The sequence below is a fragment of the Miscanthus floridulus genome, chromosome 8, assembly GCF_019320115.1.
Source record: "Miscanthus floridulus cultivar M001 chromosome 8, ASM1932011v1, whole genome shotgun sequence".
Classification (NCBI taxonomy): domain Eukaryota; kingdom Viridiplantae; phylum Streptophyta; class Magnoliopsida; order Poales; family Poaceae; genus Miscanthus; species Miscanthus floridulus.
The window spans coordinates 141,753,142-141,774,554 of record NC_089587.1 but is presented as its reverse complement, the minus strand read 5'-3'; the positions used below and the strand labels follow the sequence as shown (position 1 = coordinate 141,774,554).

At 51.0% G+C, this 21,413-nt stretch overlaps 1 protein-coding gene across 2 annotated transcripts; it reads left to right on the top strand.

The window, feature by feature from the left end:
• Positions 1-1,913: 1,913 nt before the first annotated feature.
• Positions 1,914-17,880, top strand: LOC136477313 (uncharacterized). 2 transcript variants are annotated; one of them, XM_066475443.1, is made up of 5 exons: positions 1,914-2,518; positions 3,126-3,286; positions 3,573-3,603; positions 16,865-16,967; positions 17,242-17,880. In XM_066475443.1, exons 1-5 carry the CDS (start codon positions 2,231-2,233, stop codon positions 17,424-17,426), a joined length of 768 nt encoding a protein of 255 aa, XP_066331540.1. In that variant the 5' UTR covers positions 1,914-2,230; the 3' UTR covers positions 17,427-17,880. The 2 variants fall into 2 exon arrangements, with proteins under 2 accessions (XP_066331540.1, XP_066331539.1); XM_066475442.1 differs by having other exon boundaries at positions 3,570-3,603.
• The last annotated feature ends 3,533 nt before the right edge of the window (positions 17,881-21,413 follow it).

Here is a 21,413-nt window from a genome sequence, read left to right as displayed (position 1 = left end):
CGTCGGCGACGAGCTTGGTCAGGGTGCGACGGGTGGAGCTCCGGAGCGTACAACCAGGGTAGAGGCGGGAGCAGAGCTCACTTAGCCACACCGGTTGCGGGAGGCAGCCATAGCTCGCTGCGTGGGAAGCCGAGGAACCGCTCAGTGGCGGCAAATGGTGGCCTACACCTGCACGCCTTGGCCATCAACAATGCTGTACAACAAGGGTGGGCGTTGGTGGAAAAGTGAGTTGAGAGGACAACATAGGAGAGAATTAGGGCCTGTTTGATCATCAGAAAAGTTTAGTCCGTTGTTGGATAATACATAATAGGCGAAATATGGACTAATTATAATTTTCTCTTTTTCTAATGAGTTCTACTCATCAATTTAACTCTATTAGTTTTTGTCAGACCATAATTAGTTAATGTTTGGACCTTCTATTTGCATCCAAACACATGGACTAAACTTTAGTTTAGCAAGCGGGAATGCTCAGCCACGAGCGCTCCCATGCAGACGCGGCTCCTAGTCTGCAGCGGATTGGCCTCTCAAAAAAATCCCCACCATCGTGGCTTGGCTGCTCATCCATCCACCTCGCTGCGGCCCCTTCTCCAACCATGCCCCGTCTCCATTCGCGTTGTGCCCTTTCCCCCACCGTGCCGCACCCCATAGACGGCCGCGCCGCGCGCCATCCCCCATGAGCGGACGACGCTAGACGACCACTGCTGAGCGAGCGGCGGCGCTGGAGTAGCAGCAACAGGGCCGCCGCCCATGGGCGCGAGCCTAGGCCATGAGCAGGCATTGGAGATCGTAGGAGGGTCGCACCGCTGCTACACCGGCGAGCTCCATGCACCGCCGTTGATCCGCGTCGGCATCATGCTCCGCAACGACGAGCGTCCATTCGTTGAAGCAACAAGATGATATTGTGCTAAAAACGCATGTTGCAAGCGTATATTTCAAATGTTTTAGATGTGTCATCTAGATGTTGCAAGTGTTTCATCTAGATGTTGCAAAAGTAGATTAGGATGTTGTATTTGTTGCAAGTGTTTCAGAAGTATGTTGCAAGCATCTGTTTCTAATATTTCATGATGTTACATATGTTTCACATATATGTTGTGAGTATTTTCATCTATATGTTGTGTATGTTTTGCAATGATTTTTAGCTATTTTTATGTGTTTTTCAGAAGCATATTTTAAGTGTTTCATCTGCCTTTTTTTATATATTACAAGTGTTGTATCTGTATGTTTCAAAAGTAGATCTGAATGTTGCATATGTGTGCACGTTAGGGATGGGGCGCAGCAGAGACATGCACATAGGTGAATGGGGCATGGCAGGGGACGGAGCGCGGTGGGGGATGGTGGCATGGCACGGGCGGGCCACCAATGCGCGCGCTTCGTTCCATTACGCGGGGATAGACGCGCTCGCTTGACTTTATTTTCCTGTTGCGAGCCGGTTTTAGGAATCACAGGCTAGGAGCTGCGTCCGGACACGTCTTAGCGTCAGACGTTCGGACGCTAGCTGTTCCCTTAGTCCATCCAAACAGCCCCTTAACAAGACTGAGGATGGAGGCATCCGAGCTTGCTTGTGAGCCCCATCTGATGCGTCCCAATGCACAAATACAAGCATTTTGATTATAATTATCTATTTTTCTCTCAACGTAATAATTTGAGACAATGTAAGCAGATGAGACTACTCTTTTGCCCTTGCCAACTAAGGGCTTGTTGGATGCATGTCTATTCACTCCGATCCACATATGTTGAAGTATGTTAGAATAAAACTTAGTTTAATTTCACTCCCGACCTTATTCGGATGCGTCACATGTGTTGAATTAAATAATAGTAGAATTAAAATAAATTACATTCTATTTCGCTCCGATTGATACGCAAGAGCTCAGGCACATGTGAATCGAGATGCGCATCAAACTCAATAGAGCCGAGGATCCACGAGTCACGGCGTTTTCTTCCCGTTCTCTTCAGCGAGGCGAGAATCTCGCGAGACCGGGAGGGGCACCGTCCGCGTCGGCGGCGCCGACGGCCGCGCCCGCCGAGAGCGCACCCCCCCGGCTTCCCTCCTCCGCCCGCCGGCGACGCGCCCACCAAGAGCCCACCCGACCAGCCTCCCTCTTCCGCCCGCCCACATCCCTGCTGCCAACTGCGCCTCCCCGCCCGATCCTGTCGCGCCTGAGAGGACGCGTGCCAGGGAGCCGTCGGCCGCCGGAGCCTGGCCTGCAGCCCGGGCGGAAGCGGCGACACGATGTTGCGCTGCGTGTACACGCAGCGGCGGTGGGCGCACCGCCGGGGAGGCTTCGTGACCGGCGGCACCGGTTGGTCCAAGCCGCCACCGCCGGGCCTCGGCCCCGCCGCGGGGGTGGGCACGAAGAAGTCGGAGTGGTGGGCGGTGGACGGGGAGATGCACGAGATCGGGGACGGCGTGCCGCATCGCGAGCGCTTCGCCATCCCGCGGGACAACCTCCCTAACCGCCGCCGCAAGCAGATGCGGGAGCAGTTCATGCGCCGCACCCGCCTCGTTCTCAAAGACTCGGTAAGCCGCGGCGAGCCTTACAGTTACAGTTCTTCCGCTGCTCTAGGACTGGCCGCCGTGCCTACTGGTTGGGTGGTTAGTTATTATGTGATGAATTTAATCTAAGCGCAGAACAGTACTGTGATGAATCATAAGTCGAGGGTATCCAATCGAAATGGGTTCAAATGTCAGCTTCTCCAATTGCATAGAACTGGAGTAGCCTGTTTATTTCTTCAGATGATTAAGTGAAATCTATTATTGCGGAATGGCTCCTTATTCATTCTGGAAGGATTTGGTAAATTTAAAATGTGAAAGGAATTATGCTGGTTCATTTGCATTCATGTAACAAATTCATCAGTCGCCAGTGATTCCATTGACACTTGATTATGAGTCCATGATGCAACTTTGTCAGATTGGAATGAACTGAATCGGAACACCATTATTATTTGAGATGATTGTCCATGCTGGCAACTGGCATGCATTTTATGAAGTTTGGAATAGGGCATGTAAAAATTTTGAGGCACATGAACTGTCTTACAATTTATTGATTATGGTGGCCTATAACTATAAGCCCAAACTGGTTTCTTTGATGCTAGGATGCTGACTAGTGAGCACCACAAATTTACAGGAGCACGAAACATGGTGCAAAAAGTACATGGAATTATACCAAGAACTTAGAGAAAACTGGGAAAGGTTGTACTGGGACAAAGGTTATTCAAAAAAGATTGCTGAATCTCATGCTAATTATGACTCTGCTGAAGAAGATGATCTTGACTTCTCGCCATACAGGTAGCAAATGGTCAACAGTTCTCTTTTGTTTTCCTTGCTTAATTTAATTGGTTATTTTTTACACCATATAACATGCTTTTGCTTTCCATTGTAATCTTTTGGTCATACCCAGTAGAACTGTCCCTTCACAATTGTTTGTTGGATTGTTGCAACTTCAAATTGTTTACGGATATATTTTGATTTGTAACCATTTGAGTGGGTCATGCTATATCAAAAAATTAGTGGAAAAAGTATTTTATATCCTCATTCTAGAAACAGTCTCATCACTGCTTTTGTATTGCAGCAGGAGAAGGCAGTCCAATGTAGAACCAAACAAGGTGCGTTCTCTTTGTAGTAGTAGTACTGATACATCTATATCATTTCTTTACACTGAGGGATTTGCATATTCTACTAGACTAAATTTGCTTATGCTAATGCTTTGGGTATTGGGTTCTTGTCAGATCCTTTGCTTACTTCTTACCATTTGTTCACAAACTGATTGAACTATAGAAGAATAATGGGCCAATCTGTTAAGTGTACTTTAAAACTCTATGTTGAAAATCAGATCCAAAAAACATGGTGCACCATTTGGTAAATCAGACTATTGGTTACAACTGTTATCGAATGGTTACTCCTCTATTTTCTCTCACTTGGCTTTTATTTAGCATCTACTCGCATGTTGGTAATGCAACAGATCTTTGCAACATGACTTAGGGAAAAGTAGCTAACAAAAACTAAACATATCAAAAAAGATGTTCCACCAAACTACGTCATTGTGGTCCACTACATTGCTTAATGGAGCCAAAGTCATATGTCTCATCCAATTATCAATGGCATTGATTATGGTGTCTAACATTAGTTAATGTAATTTCTGTAACACATGGTATCGACTCTACTAAAGAGTTGTCACTCGTCCATGAGTATCTACTATCTAGGTTAACTACTGGTTACAGATTACGAAGAACCAGAGTAGATAGTTTACCTGTTTCGAGGACTACTCAAAGTCAGAAATTCGCCACAAATTCTTTGATCTTGTACTTTTATCCCTGTTCGCCTATAGACAGCAGGCACCGAGAAGGAAACATCTTCATTGTCTATTGGTTGAGTCCTGACCATGTATTGAAGGGTTTTACTCTGTCTGCTCCATAGTTTCACATTTCTAGATGTTAATTTTAGATATTTCTTGCTTTTGCTTCCAATGCAGCATTATTTTGTTCTTTTAAACAGAAAAGTTAGTCAACCTTTTGTAATGTTTCCTGGTGCATTGCTCTATTCATAAAAACCGGGCACCAGGCTTGACCCTACTAACATGTACCATGCATCTTCCTGAATACAAGGACAGTTATTGTGGCTGAAGAAACTGTTAGTCCCTTGGATCTTTGGCACGGGTGAGCCGACCACTCACCAGCGTTGCCGACCACGACACTATCGTTGGCGACCACACACTATGGCTAGAGGTAGAAGAAGGGAGGGAGAACAGAGCATACACACAGTATAAGCACCGGCGTTGGCCGAAGCTCTGCAGAGTAGATGGCAAACTGAACTCTCTTTTTACTGAGTTGCAGTGGCAAACTATATACAACTCTACCCATCTAATTCTATTACACAGACATGTCAGGCTAAAATGCTGCTACAGTGACTGGATGTGACAACAGGGCTGACTTTAGCGCCTGCCCTTGCTGTGGCTACAGTGCGGCAGGAGAGCCGTTCGGCGCCTGCCCCTGCTGTGGCTACAGTACCACAACATGGAGCCTTTTCTGCGCCGCCTGCTCCTGCCGTGCGTTCTGTTAGTCGCTGAATTCTCACTCTTGGTAGTAGGAGAATTCTTACTCTCATCGAGAGAGGATGACACTAGGAGTTGGGGCAATTTTCTTGTCTATTTCTCACACAAACTCATACAAATGCCATACCAACCTGAGGGGTTGGGGTTACATATTTATAGGCTGTTAGCCAGCCAAGCATATGCCAAGATGCTAGTCTAAGATGCTAATATGCTGTCTTAGCTAAGATGCTATCCTCTAAGATGCTGTCCTCTAGTCTAAGATGCTGTCCTAAAAACAGAAAAACAGCCACAAGGACCATGTGAGCAGCATAACCCCACAAAGACCAGCCACTCATGAGACTTATCCATCATTCTCTCCCTAAGTCTTGTGTGTCGTCTTGTGTGAGAGTTGAACCATCCCGGTCCTAGAGCAGAGCTCAAGGAACTTGATCCTCCCAAGGGGCTTGGTGAGCAGGTCCGTAAGCTGGTCCTTGGTGTTGATGTAGCTTGCCTTGATGCTCCCTTCCTCCAAACAGCCTCGGATGAAGTGGTACCTCACCCGGATGTGCTTGCTGCGTTCGTGGAACACGGGGTTCTTTGCCAGGGCCAGAGCGGACTTGCTGTCCACCCTGAGCTCCACCGCTCTAGTGTCTCTGCCGAGGAGATCACCAAGCAGTCGAGCGAGCCAGAGCGCCTGAGTCGAAGCGGTGGAGGCCGCTATGTACTCGGCCTCGCAGCTGGACAGGGCCACCACCTGCTGCTTGACCAACTGCCAGCTAACGAGGCACTTGCCGAGGAGGAAGAGGATCCCGCTCGTGCTCTTGCTGGTGTCGATGTCACCGGCGTGGTCGCTGTCGCTGTACCCGACGAAGTGTGCCGCCCCAGGGCACCTCGGGTAGTAGAGGCCGTGGTCGAGAGTCCCCGCAACGTAGCGGATGATCCTATTCACAGCCTGCTGGTGCTCCGTCGTCGGTCGCTGCATGAACCGACTAACGTAGCCGACGGAGAATGCCAAGTCCGGCCGTGTGTGGGCGAGGTAGCGAAGGCTCCCCACAAGACGTCGGTACTGCGTAGTGTCCACCTCCGTCGTGCTGTCGCGGCTCAGCTTCAGCCTCTCCATCGGAGTGAGAGCTGGGTTGCAGTCGGTGAGCCCAGCTAGCTCAACGACGCGCTTGGCGTAGGCGGTCTGTCGAAGCGTGATCCCAGAGTCATCCTGGTGCACCTCGATTCCCAGGTAGAAGGAGAGAGGCCCCAGGTCACTCATCTGGAAGGTGGCCTTCATTTCTTCCTTGAATGCCGCCACCTCCGCATCCTTGGTGCCGGTGATCACCAAGTCGTCGACGTAGACACCCACCAGCAGGGCATTTCCTCCATTGCCCCGTCGGTAGATGGCCGCCTCGTGCGGGCTTTGCTCGAAGCCCATCACCTTTAGCGTGGAATCCAACTTGGCATTCCACGCCCTCGGTGCCTGCCGCAAGCCATAGAGGGCCTTGCGCAGGCGGAGTACCTTGCCCTCCTTGCCGGGGATCACAAATCCCGGCGGCTGGTGCACGTAGACCTCCTCCTTCAAGTCGTCGTTAAGGAACGCCGACTTGACATCCATGTGATGAACACGCCAGCCCTCCAGGGCAGCTAGCGCAAGGAGGAGTCGCACGGACTCCATCCGTGCCACGGCAGCAAAGGCGTCGTCGAAGTCGACCCCCTCTTGCTGCACGAAACCTCGTGCCACCAAGCGAGCCTTGTGCTTGACGATGGCGCCGGCTTCATCCCTCTTCAGCTTGTACACCCACTTAAGGGTGATCGCGCGGTGACCACGAGGAAGGTCAGCAAGCTCCCAGGTGCGGTTCTTCTCAACCGCATCCATCTCCAACTGCATCGCGGCGCGTCATGCCGCGTGTCTCTCGGCCTCTGCATACGACCGAGGCTCGCCGTCGTCACACGCAAGGTGCAACTGCGCCTCCAGGTCGTGAGGCACCGGTCCCGACACCGGCTGGTCGCCGAGAAGGTTCTCCATCGTACGGTACCGCAATGGCTTGCCGTCGTGGTACGCGTCGATGCGCTCCTCGTCGTGAGAGAGCGGAGTAGCGAGCTCAACCGGGCTGTGCTCGACACGAGCTGGAGTAGACGTGCCCAGAGAGGTGCCTGTCGATGCTGGAGTGCGTGGCGTTGCCGGCTGTGGTGGAGCCGGCGAAGAACTCATCGCAGCCGAGGTCCTGGCTGGAGAGCGTGGTGCTGTCGGAGTAGCAGGCGCCGGGGTCGGTGGAGGCTCGGGGACTGGGGTAGACGCGCTCGCCGAAGAAGAGCTGCCTACTCCCCTAGCTCCCTCGAAGTGGACGTACTCGACAGTGAAGTCGTACGTCGGAGCCGAGCCATCGTCCACCGCCTTGTCCCACGCCCATCCTCGTCCTTCGTCGAACACAACGTCGCGCGCCGTGCGCACACACTGTGTCTTCGGGTCGAGGATGCGGTAGGCCTTCGAGCCCTCCGCGTAGCCGATGAACACTCCCGGAGTGCTCCTGTCGTCGAGCTTGCTGATGTGGCCAAGCTCCTTGGCGAACGCGAGGCAGCCGAAGACCCGCAAGTGGGAGACCGCCGGCTTGCGCCTACGCCAAGCCTCGTACGGCGTCCTGCCGTCGAGCGCCTTGGTAGGCGAGCGGTTGAGGATGTAGACGGCCGACACCATCGCCTCTCCCCAGAAGACAACTGGCATCCCCCTCTGCTTGAGAAGGGCCCGAGCCATCCCCACAACCGTCTGGTTGCGCCGCTCGACGACGCCGTTCTGCTGCGGGCTGTACGGCGCGGAGTAGTGGCGCTGAATGCCCTCATCAGCGCAGTACGACGCGAATTCAGCCGCCATGAATTCGCCGCCGTTGTCGGTGCGTAGCACGCGCAGCTTGCGGCCGCACTCCGCCTCCGCAGCAGCCTGCGCGCGCCTGATGGCGTCCGCAGCCTCTCCCTTGCCGCCGAGGACCATCACCCACATGTAGCGGGAGAAGTCGTCGACGAGCAGCAGGAAGTAGCGTCGTCCTCCCGGTGTGGCCGGTGTCATCGGGCCACACAAGTCCCCGTGCACGAGCTCGAGCCTCTCCTTGGCTCGAAAGCTCGCCCGCTGGGGAAAGGGGAGTCGCCTCTGCTTCGTCAACACGCAGACGTCGCAGAGCTGCTCCACATGGTCGAGGCACGGCAGGCCTCGCACCATCTCCATGGCACTGAGCCGCTTCAGGGCCTCGAAGTGAAGGTGCCCGAAACGCTCGTGCCACTGCCACACCTCGTCGTCCCGACGAGCAGCGAGACAGAGGGGTTGTGCCACCTACACGTTAAGGACGTAGAGTCGATTTGCGCTTCTGGATACCTTGGCAAGAAGGCGACGACGGCGATCCCAAATCCTCATGACTTCATCCTCAACCATCACGCGCGAACCGTTCTCATCCAGCTGTCCCAAGCTGATGATGGAGTTCCTCAACGTGGGGATGTAGTAGACTCCGGTGAGCAGCCTGTGCTCACCAGACACGGCGGTGAAGATGATGGAGCCGACGCCCTTGATCTCCACGCCGGAGGCATCCCCAAACTTGACGGAGCCTCGGACGCTAGAGTCAAGCTCGGTGAAGAACTCCCGTCGATCGGTCATGTGATGGGTGGCGCCGGTGTCGAGGCACCACCCGTCAGTCTTGTCGTTGCCGGAGCTGTCGCCGAGGAGGGCGTGTGCTTTTGGCTCGTCAAGGTGGAGGAGAGCCGCTACGGCCGGTGCCGCTGGAGGTAGCTCGATGCTGGCATGTGCCATGAACAGAGCCGGCTCCTCCGCCTGTGCGACGTGGGCCTGGCCGCGTCGTGGCTGTCGACAGTCGTTGGCCCAATGGCCAAGCTGGCCGCAGTTGCGGCAGGTGTCGTCTCGTGCCGGCTTGTGCCTGCCGGCGGCGCCGCCCTGGGCGCCTCCGCGGGCATCACCCTCGGCACGTCCTCGCGCCCCGGCCTGGGCGTCTCTGCGTGCCTTGCGCGGCTTGCCACGCTTGCAGCCTCCTGTCGCGGAAGAAGGCTCCCCCTTCCTTTGGTCACCTTGGCTGGCAAGCCACTGCTCCCGAGTGAGGAGCTTCCCGCCAGTGGTGATGGGCCCCGAGAGGGACTGTGGCTCATTGCTGTCGACGACCTTGAGGCGATCTATCGCCTCCTCGATCGACATCGTGGAGAGATCCAGCAGAGACTCGATCGAGCGAGCCATCTGCTTGTACTTCTCGGGGACGCAGCGGAAGAGCTTTTCGACAGCTCTCCTCGCTGTAGGTGTCGTCGCTGAACTGCACCATCTTCTGCAACAGAGTGTTGAGACGGAGAGCAAAGTCATCAACGTCCTCACCTGGCTTGAAGGCCAGGTTCTCCCACTCCTTGCGAAGTGCCTGCAGTGTGGACTTGCGGACGCGGTCGCTGCCGATGCGTGCCGCAGCGATGGCGTCCCAAGCCTCCTTGGCAGTCCGCTTGCTGGTAAGCGAGAACTGCATCTCGGGCGGGACTGCAGCGATGAGAGCATCCAGCGCCTGTCGATCTAGGTCGTAGTCGACGTCGCCGTACCGGACTGCCTCTCACATGTGTCGCACCTGGAGCTTTACCCTCATCACCGCAGCCCACTCGACGTAGTTGGTCTTGGTGAGGGTAGGCCACCCACCGCCGGGGCCGACGTCCCTGACAACAGCCTGGAACCCGTGGTAACCACGGTACCGATCCGGGGAGAGAGCCACGCTGCCTGTGAAGGCCGCGATCTCCATCGACCCGTCCGCCACCGTTGCCGTGCGTGCCTCCTCCAGGAGCGCCACCGTTGTGCGCGCCTCCTCCAGGAGCGCCGCCAGCGCGTCCGCGCTTGTCTGGGCTGCCGCCACGCTCGTGGACGTGCGCGGCTACCCCAGGAGCGCCACCGCCGTGCGCGCCTCCACCAGGAGCGCCGCCAGCGCGTCCGCGCCTGTCTGGGCTGCCGCCACGCTCGTGGACGTGCGCGGCTGCCCAGGAGCGCCACCGCCATGCGCGCCTCCACCAGGAGCGCCGCCAGCGCGTCCGCGCCTGTCTGGGCTGCTGCCACGCTCGTGGGCGTGCGTGGCTGCCCACTGCGCCACCCGCACTCGCGCTGCCTCCCTCTCCAGCAGCTCGAGGTCCGCGTCGGCACTGTCGTCAGCACAAACGGAGCTGCTGACGCTGCCGCGCAAAACTCGACCTCCGCTGCCGCCGCACGCGCTGTATCCGCCGCCGCCGCTGCTTCCGCCTCCGCTCTGGCTGCTGCCAGCTCTGCCGCTGCCAGCCTCGACGCCCTTGCCGCCGCCGCAGCGGTCTCTGCCGCCGCTCGCTCGCGTTCCTCTGCCGCGGCAAGTTCGGCCTCCTACCGACGCCGCGTGCTCGAGGCGACCGAGCGCTGAGACTGCCCTGCGGACATGACGCGCTACCGGGGGGCTGCTGCGTGGGGAGAGGGCTGCTTCAGACGAGCTGGGAGAGGAGTGAACAGGAGCGGCCGGAGGAGCTGCTGCTGCCAACAGCTGGGGCTGTTGTGGGGCTGGGAGAGAAGATGAGCAAGAGATGCTCAGGCTACAGGATAATATGGCTCTGATACCAGTTGTTAGTCGCTGAATTCTCACTCTTGGTAGTAGGAGAATTCTTACTCTCATCGAGAGAGGATGACACTAGGAGTTGGGGTAATTTTTTTGTCTATTTCTCACACAAATGCCATACCAACCTGAGGGTTGGGGTTACATATTTATAGGCTGCTAGCCAGCCAAGCATATGCCAAGATGCTAGTCTGAGATGGTAGTCTAAGATGCTAATATGCTGTCCTAGCTAAGATGCTGTCCTCTAGTTTAAGATGCTGTCCTCTAAGATGCTGTCCTCTAGTCTAAGATGCTGTCCTAAAAATAGAAAACAGCCACAAGGACCATGTGAGCAGCACAACCCCACAAAGACCAGCCACACATGAGACTTATCAATCACGCTCACACAGGGGAGCAACAGATTACTTAACAATTCTTCCTCTAATCCTGCTGCTAACCCACCCTTTCCATGCCGATTATCTCCTTCAACTCCGTGAACCGAAGACGGCCGAACGGCTTGGTGAGGACGTTCGCAAGTTGCCGTCCAGTTTCGAAGAACTCGATGACGATCTGTCCTCCATTGATACAGTCCCTGAGGAAGTGGAACTTGACATCGATGTGCTTACTCCGGTCGTGGAGAACCGGATTCTTCGCGAGGGCGATGACGGGCTGGTTGTCCACCATCAGTGCTGGTGGGTGAGCTTCCACACCGGTCAGCTCACCCAGCAGCCGGCGCAACCATAGAGCTTGGCACGCCGCTGTGGCCGCCGCTACGTACTCTGCCTCGCACGTGGATAGCACCACCACCTTTTGTTTCAACGACAACCATGAGTTTGGAGCCGACCCGAGGAAGACGAGCACGCCAGAGGTGCTCCACCGTCCGTCAAGCGGGACTGCTTCTAGCTTTGACGTAGCGCAGCAACCGCTTTACTGCATCCCATTGATCCTCTCGGGGATCCTTCATGAAGCGGCTGACGTAGCCCACGGCGAACGCAATGTCCGGCCTCGTGTAGACTAGGTAGCGCAGACCGCCGATGATGCTCCGGTAGAGTGTTGCATCTACCTTCGCCGCGGTACTGGTCTTCATCAGCTTCAGCCGCTCCTCTATTGGAGTCATGCACAGCTTGCACTCAGCCATGCCGCTCCGCTTCAATAGCTTCGAGGTGTACGCGCTCTGACCGAGCGTGAGCGTATTCTTCCCCTGTCTCACCTCGATGCCGAGGTAGTAAGAGCGCGCCGAGATCGCTCATTCCAAAACGAACCATCATCTCGCGCTTGAAGTTGTTGATGTCCTCCGCACGCGCGCCGGTGATGATCAAGTTGTCCATATACACGCCGACGACGAGCTCCTTCCTTCGTCGCCACGTGTAGAGCGCGTGCTCGGTTGCGCACCGCGTGAACCCAAACTCGCCCAGCGTGGTGTTCCACGCTCGCGGGGCCTGCCGCAGCCCGTGGAGCGCCTTACGCAATCGGAGCACCCTGTGCTCCGCTCCATTGACGGCGAAACCTGGAGGTTGCCTGACGAAGACCGTCTCCGTCAGCTTGCCATTGAGGAAGGCCGATTTTACGTCCAGATGATGGACGCGCCAGTCCTTTGCTGCTGCCAATGATAGAAGCAGTCGGACAGACTCCATGCGCGCTACCGGATCAAAGACTTCCTTGAAGTTGATGCCCTTGCGCTGGACAAAGCCTCGGGCGACGAGTCGCGCCTTGTGCTTGAAAATGGCGCCGCACTCGTCCCGCTTGACCTTGTACACCCGCTTCAGGCCGATCGGGCGGCATCCTAGAAGTGGATCGACGAGCTCCCAAGTCTCGTTTTCCTCGATCGCCTTCATCTCCTCCACATCGCCCGTCGCCAATTTGCACCGCGCTCGGTTAGCGCGAGCGTGGGTGGTTCCTCTGCACCGACGAGAAGCAGCTCTAGGTGGTTGAGCAGCTGACCCGCTAGGCCTGAGGGCCCTGTGCTGCCGATGATGTCGTCCAGCCTACGGAACCGCACCTCCTTACCATCGTGAAAGGCATCCATGAACTCAGTGATGTCACTTGGAGGTGAGGCGAACTCGATCGGCGTCGATGGAGTTCCCTGTTCCGCCGGAGTGGTCGGCACAGCACCTGGAGTGCTGGCACCCCGGCTGCCGTACTCGGCACTACTCCTGAACTGCTCGTCACTACTCCTGGAGTGGTCGGCACCACTACAGGAGTGCTCAGCCCCAGTCTTGGAGTGGTCGGCACCACAGCAAGACATCTCGGCTCCGTTACGGGAGCGTTCGGCACCCGTCCTGGAGTGATCGGCACCACTGCCGGACCGCTCGGCACCACTCCTGTAGTTCTCGGCACCCCTCCCGGAGTGCTCGGCATCGCCCCAGGAGTGCTCGGCTCTGTTGTTGGAGTGCTCGACATCTCCTCTCCAGCGTCTCCACCACCGTGGATGACCAAGTGCTCGACGACGAAGATGCTGGTGAAGCCGTCAGCTTCCCCCGTGCCCGGATTGTTCCAGTCCCAAGCCGCCTTCTCGTCGAACACGACGTCGCGCGAGACAAACACCTTGTCTCCGCGTGGGTCGTAGAGTCGGTACGCCTGATACCTTCCGCGTAGCCCAGGAACACCATCGGTGTGCTCCTGTCCTCCAGCTTGGTGAGGACCGGCTTTGTTTTCCTGACGTGGCCGATGTAGCCGAATGTCCGGAGGAAGGACACATTCGACTTGCGTCCATGCCAAGCCTCGAACGGCGTCTTGCCCTTCAAGGCCTTGGTGGGCGCGTGGTTGAGGATGAACACAGCCGTGGTTACCGCCTCACCCTAGAACCTTGCCGGCATGCCCTTGGCCTTCATCATGGATCGAGCCATGCCAACCACCGTCTGGTTCCTCCGCTCCACCACGCCATTCTACTGTGGCGAGTACGACGTAGTGTAGTGTCACACCACGCCCTGATCCGCGCAGTACGCAGTGAACTCCATCGAAGTGAATTCGTCGCCGCGATCAGTCCGCAGCACGCGCAACTTCTTGCCGCTCTCCGCCTCCGCGCGCGCTGTGAACTTCTTGATCGCCGCCGCTGCCTCGTCCTTGCTCGTCAGGAGTTGTAGCGACTGCAATCATCAACGAGCAGGAGGAAGTTCCATCGACAACCGTTTGTGGCTGGCGTGATTGGCTCGCAGAGATCGCCGTGGATGAGCTCGAGAGCATTCACTGCGCGATACTTCGCCGCCTTTGGGAATGGCAGCCTCCTCTGCTTCTCGGCCAGGCAGCTGTCACACAGCTCGCCTTCGTGCTTGATGTGGGGCAGCCCTCGGACCATCTTCTCCAGCCGACCAAGCGCGTCGAAGCTGAGATGGCCGAACCAGACATGCCACAGCCACGGCTCGGTGTGCCGTGCTGCTAGGCACACCGGCTGCTCCACCTTCAAGTCGAGCAGGTACAGCCGGTTTCGGGACATTTTCACCTTGGCAAGAAGGCGCTGCTCCCGGTCCCTGATCTTGAGGACGCCGTCCTTGATCAGTATCTCGCTACTGCGTTCATCCAGCTGGCCAATGTTGATGATGCTTGATCGTAGCTGCGGGATGTAATATACATCCTTTAGCGCGCGGTTCTTATCGTTCTGGCACCTGAAGATGATGGTGCCACGCCCTCGGATCGCCACCCTTGAGCCGTCACCGAACTTCACCGTGCCGGTCACGTCGTTGTTGAGCTCAGAGAAGGCTTCCTTGGAGCCCGTCATGTGGTTGCTGGCGTTGGAGTCCAGGTACCACCGCTGCTCCTGTCCGCCGTCCACACGTCCGAAGTGGACTTGGGCGTGCGGTTCGTCGACGTGAACAGCCTTCAGAGCCTTGCCGTGCTCGACCATCGTCGTCATCTCTCTCTTCTCCTTGGCCTCAACGTCGTGCAGTGCACAGAACGTCGCCATCAGGAGAGTGGCCTCATCATCATCAGCCTGTTCTAGATGAGCCTCAGCCTTCTTCTCCTGCTTGCGATTTGGGCATTCCTTTGCCCAATGGCCTGTCTTCCTGCAGCGCCGGCAGGCGTTGGGGTCGACCTTCTTCTTCTCCGAAGAAGCCTTGCCGTGGCGTTTGCCATCGCCACCGTGGCTAGAGGAGGCATCCCCGAAGTTTCTCCGGGCAGCCCACTCCTCTGTCAACGGCAGCTTGCCGCTGTCCTTCGTTGCTGTGGATTGCTCCATGCGCTCGTGCACCGCCCGCAGACGGCCTGTCACATCCTCAATGGTGAGGGTGGACAAGTCCAACATCGTCTCTATGGATAGAGCAATTTGGATGTACTTCGCCGGCACGGAGTGGAGGTACTTAGAGACCGCCTCTTCTTCGTCGATGGTGATGCCGTGGCTCCTCAGCTTGCTGCTGAGCGTCTGCAGGCGGAGGGAGAAATCCTCCACCGTCTCACCATCCTTGAACTTGAGGTTGGCATACTCCTGCTTCAGCAGTTGGGCCATCGCCTTCTTTCTGCGGTCGGAACCGACGCGCATCGCCGCAATGGCCTCCCACGCCTCCTTAGCAGAGCTCTTCGCCCCCAACGGCTCCCTGTACTCCGCTGGCACATCAGCGAGGATAGCTTCAAACGCTGACATGTCGTCTTCTTCATTTTCGGTGCCTTTGTCAACAGCATTTCGGAGCCGTCGGGCTCTGAGCTTGACCTTCATCGTCACCGACCACTCGCCATAGTTGGTGCAAGTCAGCGTCGGCCAACTGGTGCCGCTAACCTCCCGCACCGTGCGCACAACCACCTCCTGTCGTGGCTGGGCAGCCTCGCCCATCTCCAAACCGACCGTCATCACCAGCGGTTAGTCCGGCGACGGCGCTTGTACTAATACCACTTGTTAGTCCCTTGGATCTCCGGCACGGGTGAGCCGACCACTCACCAGCGTTGTCGATCATGACACTATCGTTGGTGACCACACACATGGCTAGAGGTACAAGAAGGGAGGGAGAACAGAGCACACACACAGTACAAGCACCAGCGTTGGCCAAAGCTCTGCAGAGGAGATGGCAAACTGAACTCACTCTCTTTACTAAGTTGCAGTGGCAAACTATATATACAACTCTATCCATCTAATCCTAGTACATAGACATGTCAGGCTATCATGCTGCTACAGTGACTATATGTGACAACAGGACTGACTTTGGCGCCTACCTCTGCTGTGGCTACAGTGCGGCAGGAGAGCCGTTCGACGTCTGCCCCTGCTGTGGCTATAGTACCACAGCAGGGAGCCTTTTCGGTGCTGCCTGCTCCTGCCGTGCGTTCACACAGGGGAACAACAGATTACTTAATAGAAACTACCTTTGGCACATTGTTGCACTGTATTTATATGAGGATTACCTAGTTAGAATTATCGAAGTTAAGTAGTTGGAATGCATGTGACTGCTCTCATCTAATGGCATAGTGGATCTAATTTGGCTTTGCACAGTGCATGACACATGTAGGAAGTGAATGGATATCAAAATCGCCCATCAATGTTTTTATGGCGATGCTTAGGCGTCGGGGCGCTCCAGGCTTGCCTTAGGGATAAGGCGGCGCCTTGTCGCCTTATGCACATGCTGATGCCCCCTCGATTCCGCCGTCTCCTCATCGATTCTGATGCTGGTCCTCTCTATTCCGCCGTCTCCTCGTCGATTCCGCTCAGTTGCGCCGTCTCCTCGCCGCCGTCTGCTCGATTCCGCCTTCTCCTCGCCACCGGCTGCTCGATCTGGAAGGGGATGGCGGCAGCTGTAGATCTAGAAGGGGAGGAGCGAGGGAGGGGAGGGGAGCAGCGCATCCGGAGAGAGGGAAGGAGCCGTGGATGGAAGCGGAGCCGCAGAGGGAAGTGGAGCGGCGGAGAGACGAGCGGAGGCGGACGAGTGGTGGAGGACGAGGAGCAGTGCTGGAGGGGATTCCCATTGGGATAAGCCACGCCAGGAGGGGGAGGGGCACATGGGCCGCCTGGTGGGCTGGGCCAGCCCACTTCTTACTCCTTTCTTTTTCTTTTTTCCTTTTCTTTTTTTCTTCATCATCTACTACTCTAAGCTGCTGTTTTAAGTTTTTCTTAAATTCGTAAGGCATCGCCTCGCCTCACGCCTTAGTCGCCTAAGCGTAAGGCGGTAGTCACTCGCCACGCCTCGCCTTACTGCCTTAAAAACATTGTCGCCCATTACATTGTACTAACTGGATCATAGTTTGTTGTCAATTCACTGATATCAGATCTGCATGAGTAATCACATTTGATTGCTACAATAAATCAACCAGCTAGTTACTGGCAACTATCAAAGCATTGTGAACAACGAGTTTGTACTGCAGGACCTTGGCTTTGGGGTGAACAAACAAGGTGAAACATGGGAAAGGGTTACTCAAATTCGTGACAAATTTGAATATGACAGAGAAAGAAGAATGAGAGAACGAGGTAAGCTCATGTTTGTTTGTACCAGATGTTTTTCATTCATGTGTTTTTGTCTTCAAGGTTATACACATAAAGTTAAATGAACGATATGAGGCATTTGCACCATGTCAATAGTTTCATAGATGGCTAATGGTATTGTTTCTTGCAATAAAATAAGCCGTGTTAAATGTGTTCTCAAGAATGAATGAGTTCATTTAGTGTTACTTCCATTGAGCCTTCATACGTTCTGTTGTGTTTTTTCACAATTTCTCTTCTACTATCTCCCTGTTTCTTGTAGCATTTGCTCCCATAAACATGGAGAACAATTTTGCTCGGCGTGACCCAAGATTTAGAGGCCAGGATGGTTCAAGTTTTGCTCATACGAACTTGAGTGATGATTTTGGCTTGCATGGTCAAACTTTTGGAAGCCGCCCTGATCGAAGTTACCAAAATGAGTCAAATTTCAGGAATCAGCGTGATTAAAGTTTCCAAAATGAACCAAGTATCAGAAACCAGCGTAATTTAAATTTCCAAAACGAACCAAGTTTCAGAAATCGCCAATATCCAGATTTCCAAAACCAAGGTGACACAAGAAGTCAGGCATTTGATGAGTAGAGGGTGACAAAGTGGCTGCTGATTTGCTGGCAACATGAGCATGCTTATTTTGTTGAGTTTTGTGGTGACTTGTGAGATGTGGTAATTTATTCTAAAATGGTTGGTGTAAGAAATTATCATCTGTGGTAGCAGCTTGCAACAAAATAGAAATGAAACGATCTGCTGTTGTAAACTTGTAATATACGTTGGGTACTTCGGCCAAAAACAGTAGGCATTGGATTTTGGGCATGCACGTTGTTGAACAGTTAAAAGTTGGAACAATGAGGTTAATTTCCTAACCTGGCAATACAAAAAGAATGAGCTCCTTACGTATCTCAATAAACTTTTTTTGCTTGCTTCTTTTTCGACACCTGTGTTTTGAAAGGCCCATTTGTTTACTTTATTGCTTATAATTATAGTAAACTAGACAATACCCCGCGCGATGCGTGGGAGATTTTGTAACTTATTTGAGTGTGAAATGATAAAATAATAAAAAAATAAAACTTTCCTGGCACCTGATATTGACTTTTCATGTGACCAAGAGCGCATGTACATCTAGCTTCTTTGGACCATGAGATAGACCTGAATTAGACATGAAGAAACCTTGCCGTCGATTGTGCCACCAGCGAGTCTCTACGTACTTGAAGCAGTTTGTATCCCATCCACTCTATTCTTCCCTCACATGCAACTCTTATGAAAGGACCATGCAGCTACGGCCCTTATTCTCCTGATGTATCCCATCATCGGAATGCGCACGCATCGGCTCTGCCTTTCCCACTGTCGCCACTCGCCACCGCTATGCTCGTGCCCGTGGCAAGATCTACCACATTGTACGGCGTTTCTGACAAGATCTACTATATTGTACGGCGTTTCTGACATAGAAAAATCTTGTCACGTCACTCCCGTCCAACGTGATATGACAAGGTTTTCCACGTTAAAAACGTCATGATCTTGCCGCGCCAATACATGTGGGACGATAACGCTATTTGGTCACGCCAACGGGACTGGCTTGACCAAAAGGGTTAGATCCGCAAATTTTTTTAGAGAAATTATTATTAAAATATTAAATAAAAATAAAAAAGGATTAATAATAATAAAAAACCAAAAATATATCTACCTGTGGTCTCCCATACTTCTCAAGATGATTGAATTTTTCTATCAAGGAATTATATGTGCAGTTATGGTTATACTATCAATATAGACATGTCAAACATTTTAGCTAAAATACATAAATATATCTAAAGTAACAATCTATATAAATCATATGTTATGATTATATGGTTTTAAATAATTTGTTAGTATCATTGGTATATGAGTTGTTAAGAAAATATTTTTATGTGATGAAATATAACATATGTATTTTATTGCTCATGCATGTTGGCACGACGCGTATATTTACTTTAATCAAATCTTACTATATTAATATTAATAGAGGACACAAACATATATATGCTCTATTCATTATCTAAATAATTTTTTTTTGTAATTGGAGATGTTGATAATTTAAATGTAGATTTGAGGGAGTATTTAATTTTTTAATAATGCAATGAAAATTGAGTTATGTAAATTATGGATCATAATAAGAGGACGTCGATACTTAAATGCAAACTCAGGTCAACTTTAGATCATGTTTCTTAACGGCATATATGGGTAATATAAATTAGAGTCATGAGTTAGCTAGTTTATATTGTTTTACACTAGCAGAACTGAATAATTATTTAGAAAATAGAATAGATCCAATAGCTATTATTATTATTATTATTATCAATTATGGTTAGATTATGCCAAATTGATGGTAGGATCTATATTTTTTTTCTTTCAAGTCTTGTGATGATTAACATGCAGGCTCCAGTGGAGACCTCTAGTTAGAATTTCTAGTATTTATCATTTTTAGTGTGATATGTATTTAGTTGAAATCTAGTCTTAAGATATATAAACTCTTGATACAACACTTTTTATGATTTGGTAAATGTATAGTTTATCTTCTAATTTTTAATCAAGTTTTTGCAAATTTTCCACATGTTAATTAGAAATTCTAATATTCTTTATCTTTTATTCAAAAAAATGTTTTTTATTAAAAAGAATCTAGGTCCTAGTAGTATTGTTTTCCACGTAAGTTGAAACTCGGCTTGCATCCTAACACTAAACATGCTGAATTTGTTATATCATAGGATTATGTGTGTAGTACTATTTATATATCATAGAGTGCATAAAATTAGATTAATGATATTAATATGTCATAATGTTTCAGTAAAAATATATAACATTATTTAAAATAATAACTTATGAAATTTATTATCATATAGTACTAATATGAAGTGTTATTGCTACATGGTTTGTTTTCATAAGTTGTTAAAATAAATATTTATCCTAATGTATACATGTTTATTTGATATACATGGTGGAATATAGCGTTATAGTTATTTTATTTTACAATTATAGAAGTCTATAATTTAGGAATATATATGTGTCGTACTTTATGGATATTGTTTTTTGTAATAATATATATTAATATTTACGTGTAGATTTAGATATTTTTTGTTTATTTATTTATAATAGCTAAGGTACTTACAATTCAATTGCTAAAGTCACCATTATTCTTATACCTTCTATGGTATTTAGACGATATCATCACTTTATTGATAGCCATTCAATATGCACTTTCTAAGTATTTGTATGGCACCTTCATGGTGTTTAAGATTCCTCATTTCCTTTCTCTTAGGTCTCTATTCACTTCAGGGATTAATGGTGTTTATTCAAGAATCCACTAGTAAATCCTTCATGGATTAACTCCTTCAAGGACTTTCTCATTTTTGGCGAATAATATTTCTCTTGTATGAGATATATTCTCTACTACATGAGAGATTATTACGTGATATACACAATGAGATAGTGTTATTCACTACCAAGCCATTCGATGACTCTATTCCTTCTAGGATATGCTCTTCTTAAGACTTCAATATTCATTCATGAATATATTTTTATCTTAGACTTCTTAGTACTTGTATGAGATTTAATTTTCATATGTTGCGATTTATATTCTTCAGGAATTATATGGATTTTCATAATCCACTTATTAACTGCATATTCTATAATCATTCAATTCATTTGCCAGTGATATAGCAGAACATTTAATTTCTTCTTAGTAGAAGATTCACCTTCAATTGCTTTCTTTATTGACCCGATATAATCGTTACAAGCGACTTTGACATGGACTTTGTTTTCCAAATCTGGATTCTCATAAGAGAAACATTTGCAATTATAGAGGTAGCATTATCGATAACTAATTTTTTTCTCCCAATATTCTCATAAATGAGATAATTTTGTCTCTTTGTTATGTCCCAAACAAGAGATAATTTATTGTTCTGTGTACCCAACACTATGATACGCGCACTTAGTGTGTTGGATTTGATCTTCATGATGATCCTCTTCATGAGGTGCTTGACCTTCTTCATGAGGTGTTCTCTTCATGAGAATGGAGGAGTTTGTTCTTATTTTATTTTTATTCAACAAGTATACACTAAACTAGAACCAACAGGCATCCCCGTGGATTTTAGCTTGATAGTATACAATATTTTAGTTTACTACTAGTAAACACAACTTCTGGTTTATAACTTCAAGTTACTCGTCTTAAAAAATATCTGGCATATGCTCCGCTTCATGCTTCATAAGAGCATTAGTCAAACTATTGTTTGATTTAGTGCGTGTGAAGGCTCTAGTTTGGTTTTGGTGAATTGATAAAACCCTATGTGCTAACCTAGTTTATCAAAGTGATTATGAGATAGGTGGCATATTCCAAGTGGTGAAGCAAATGGTGAAGATCATGATGATGGTGTGACCATGATGATGATCAAGTGCTTAGACTTGGAAAAGAAG

Bases quoted from the DNA above. Each gene is read 5' to 3' on its own strand.
- LOC136477313 (XM_066475442.1), top strand. From the start codon at position 2,231: ATGTTGCGCTGCGTGTACACGCAGCGGCGGTGGGCGCACCGCCGGGGA. The intron at 2,519-3,125 runs GTAAGCCGCGGC...ACAAATTTACAG, and splicing joins GCCTCGTTCTCAAAGACTCG to GAGCACGAAACATGGTGCAA. The intron at 16,968-17,241 runs GTAAGCTCATGT...TGTTTCTTGTAG, and splicing joins AAGAAGAATGAGAGAACGAG to CATTTGCTCCCATAAACATG.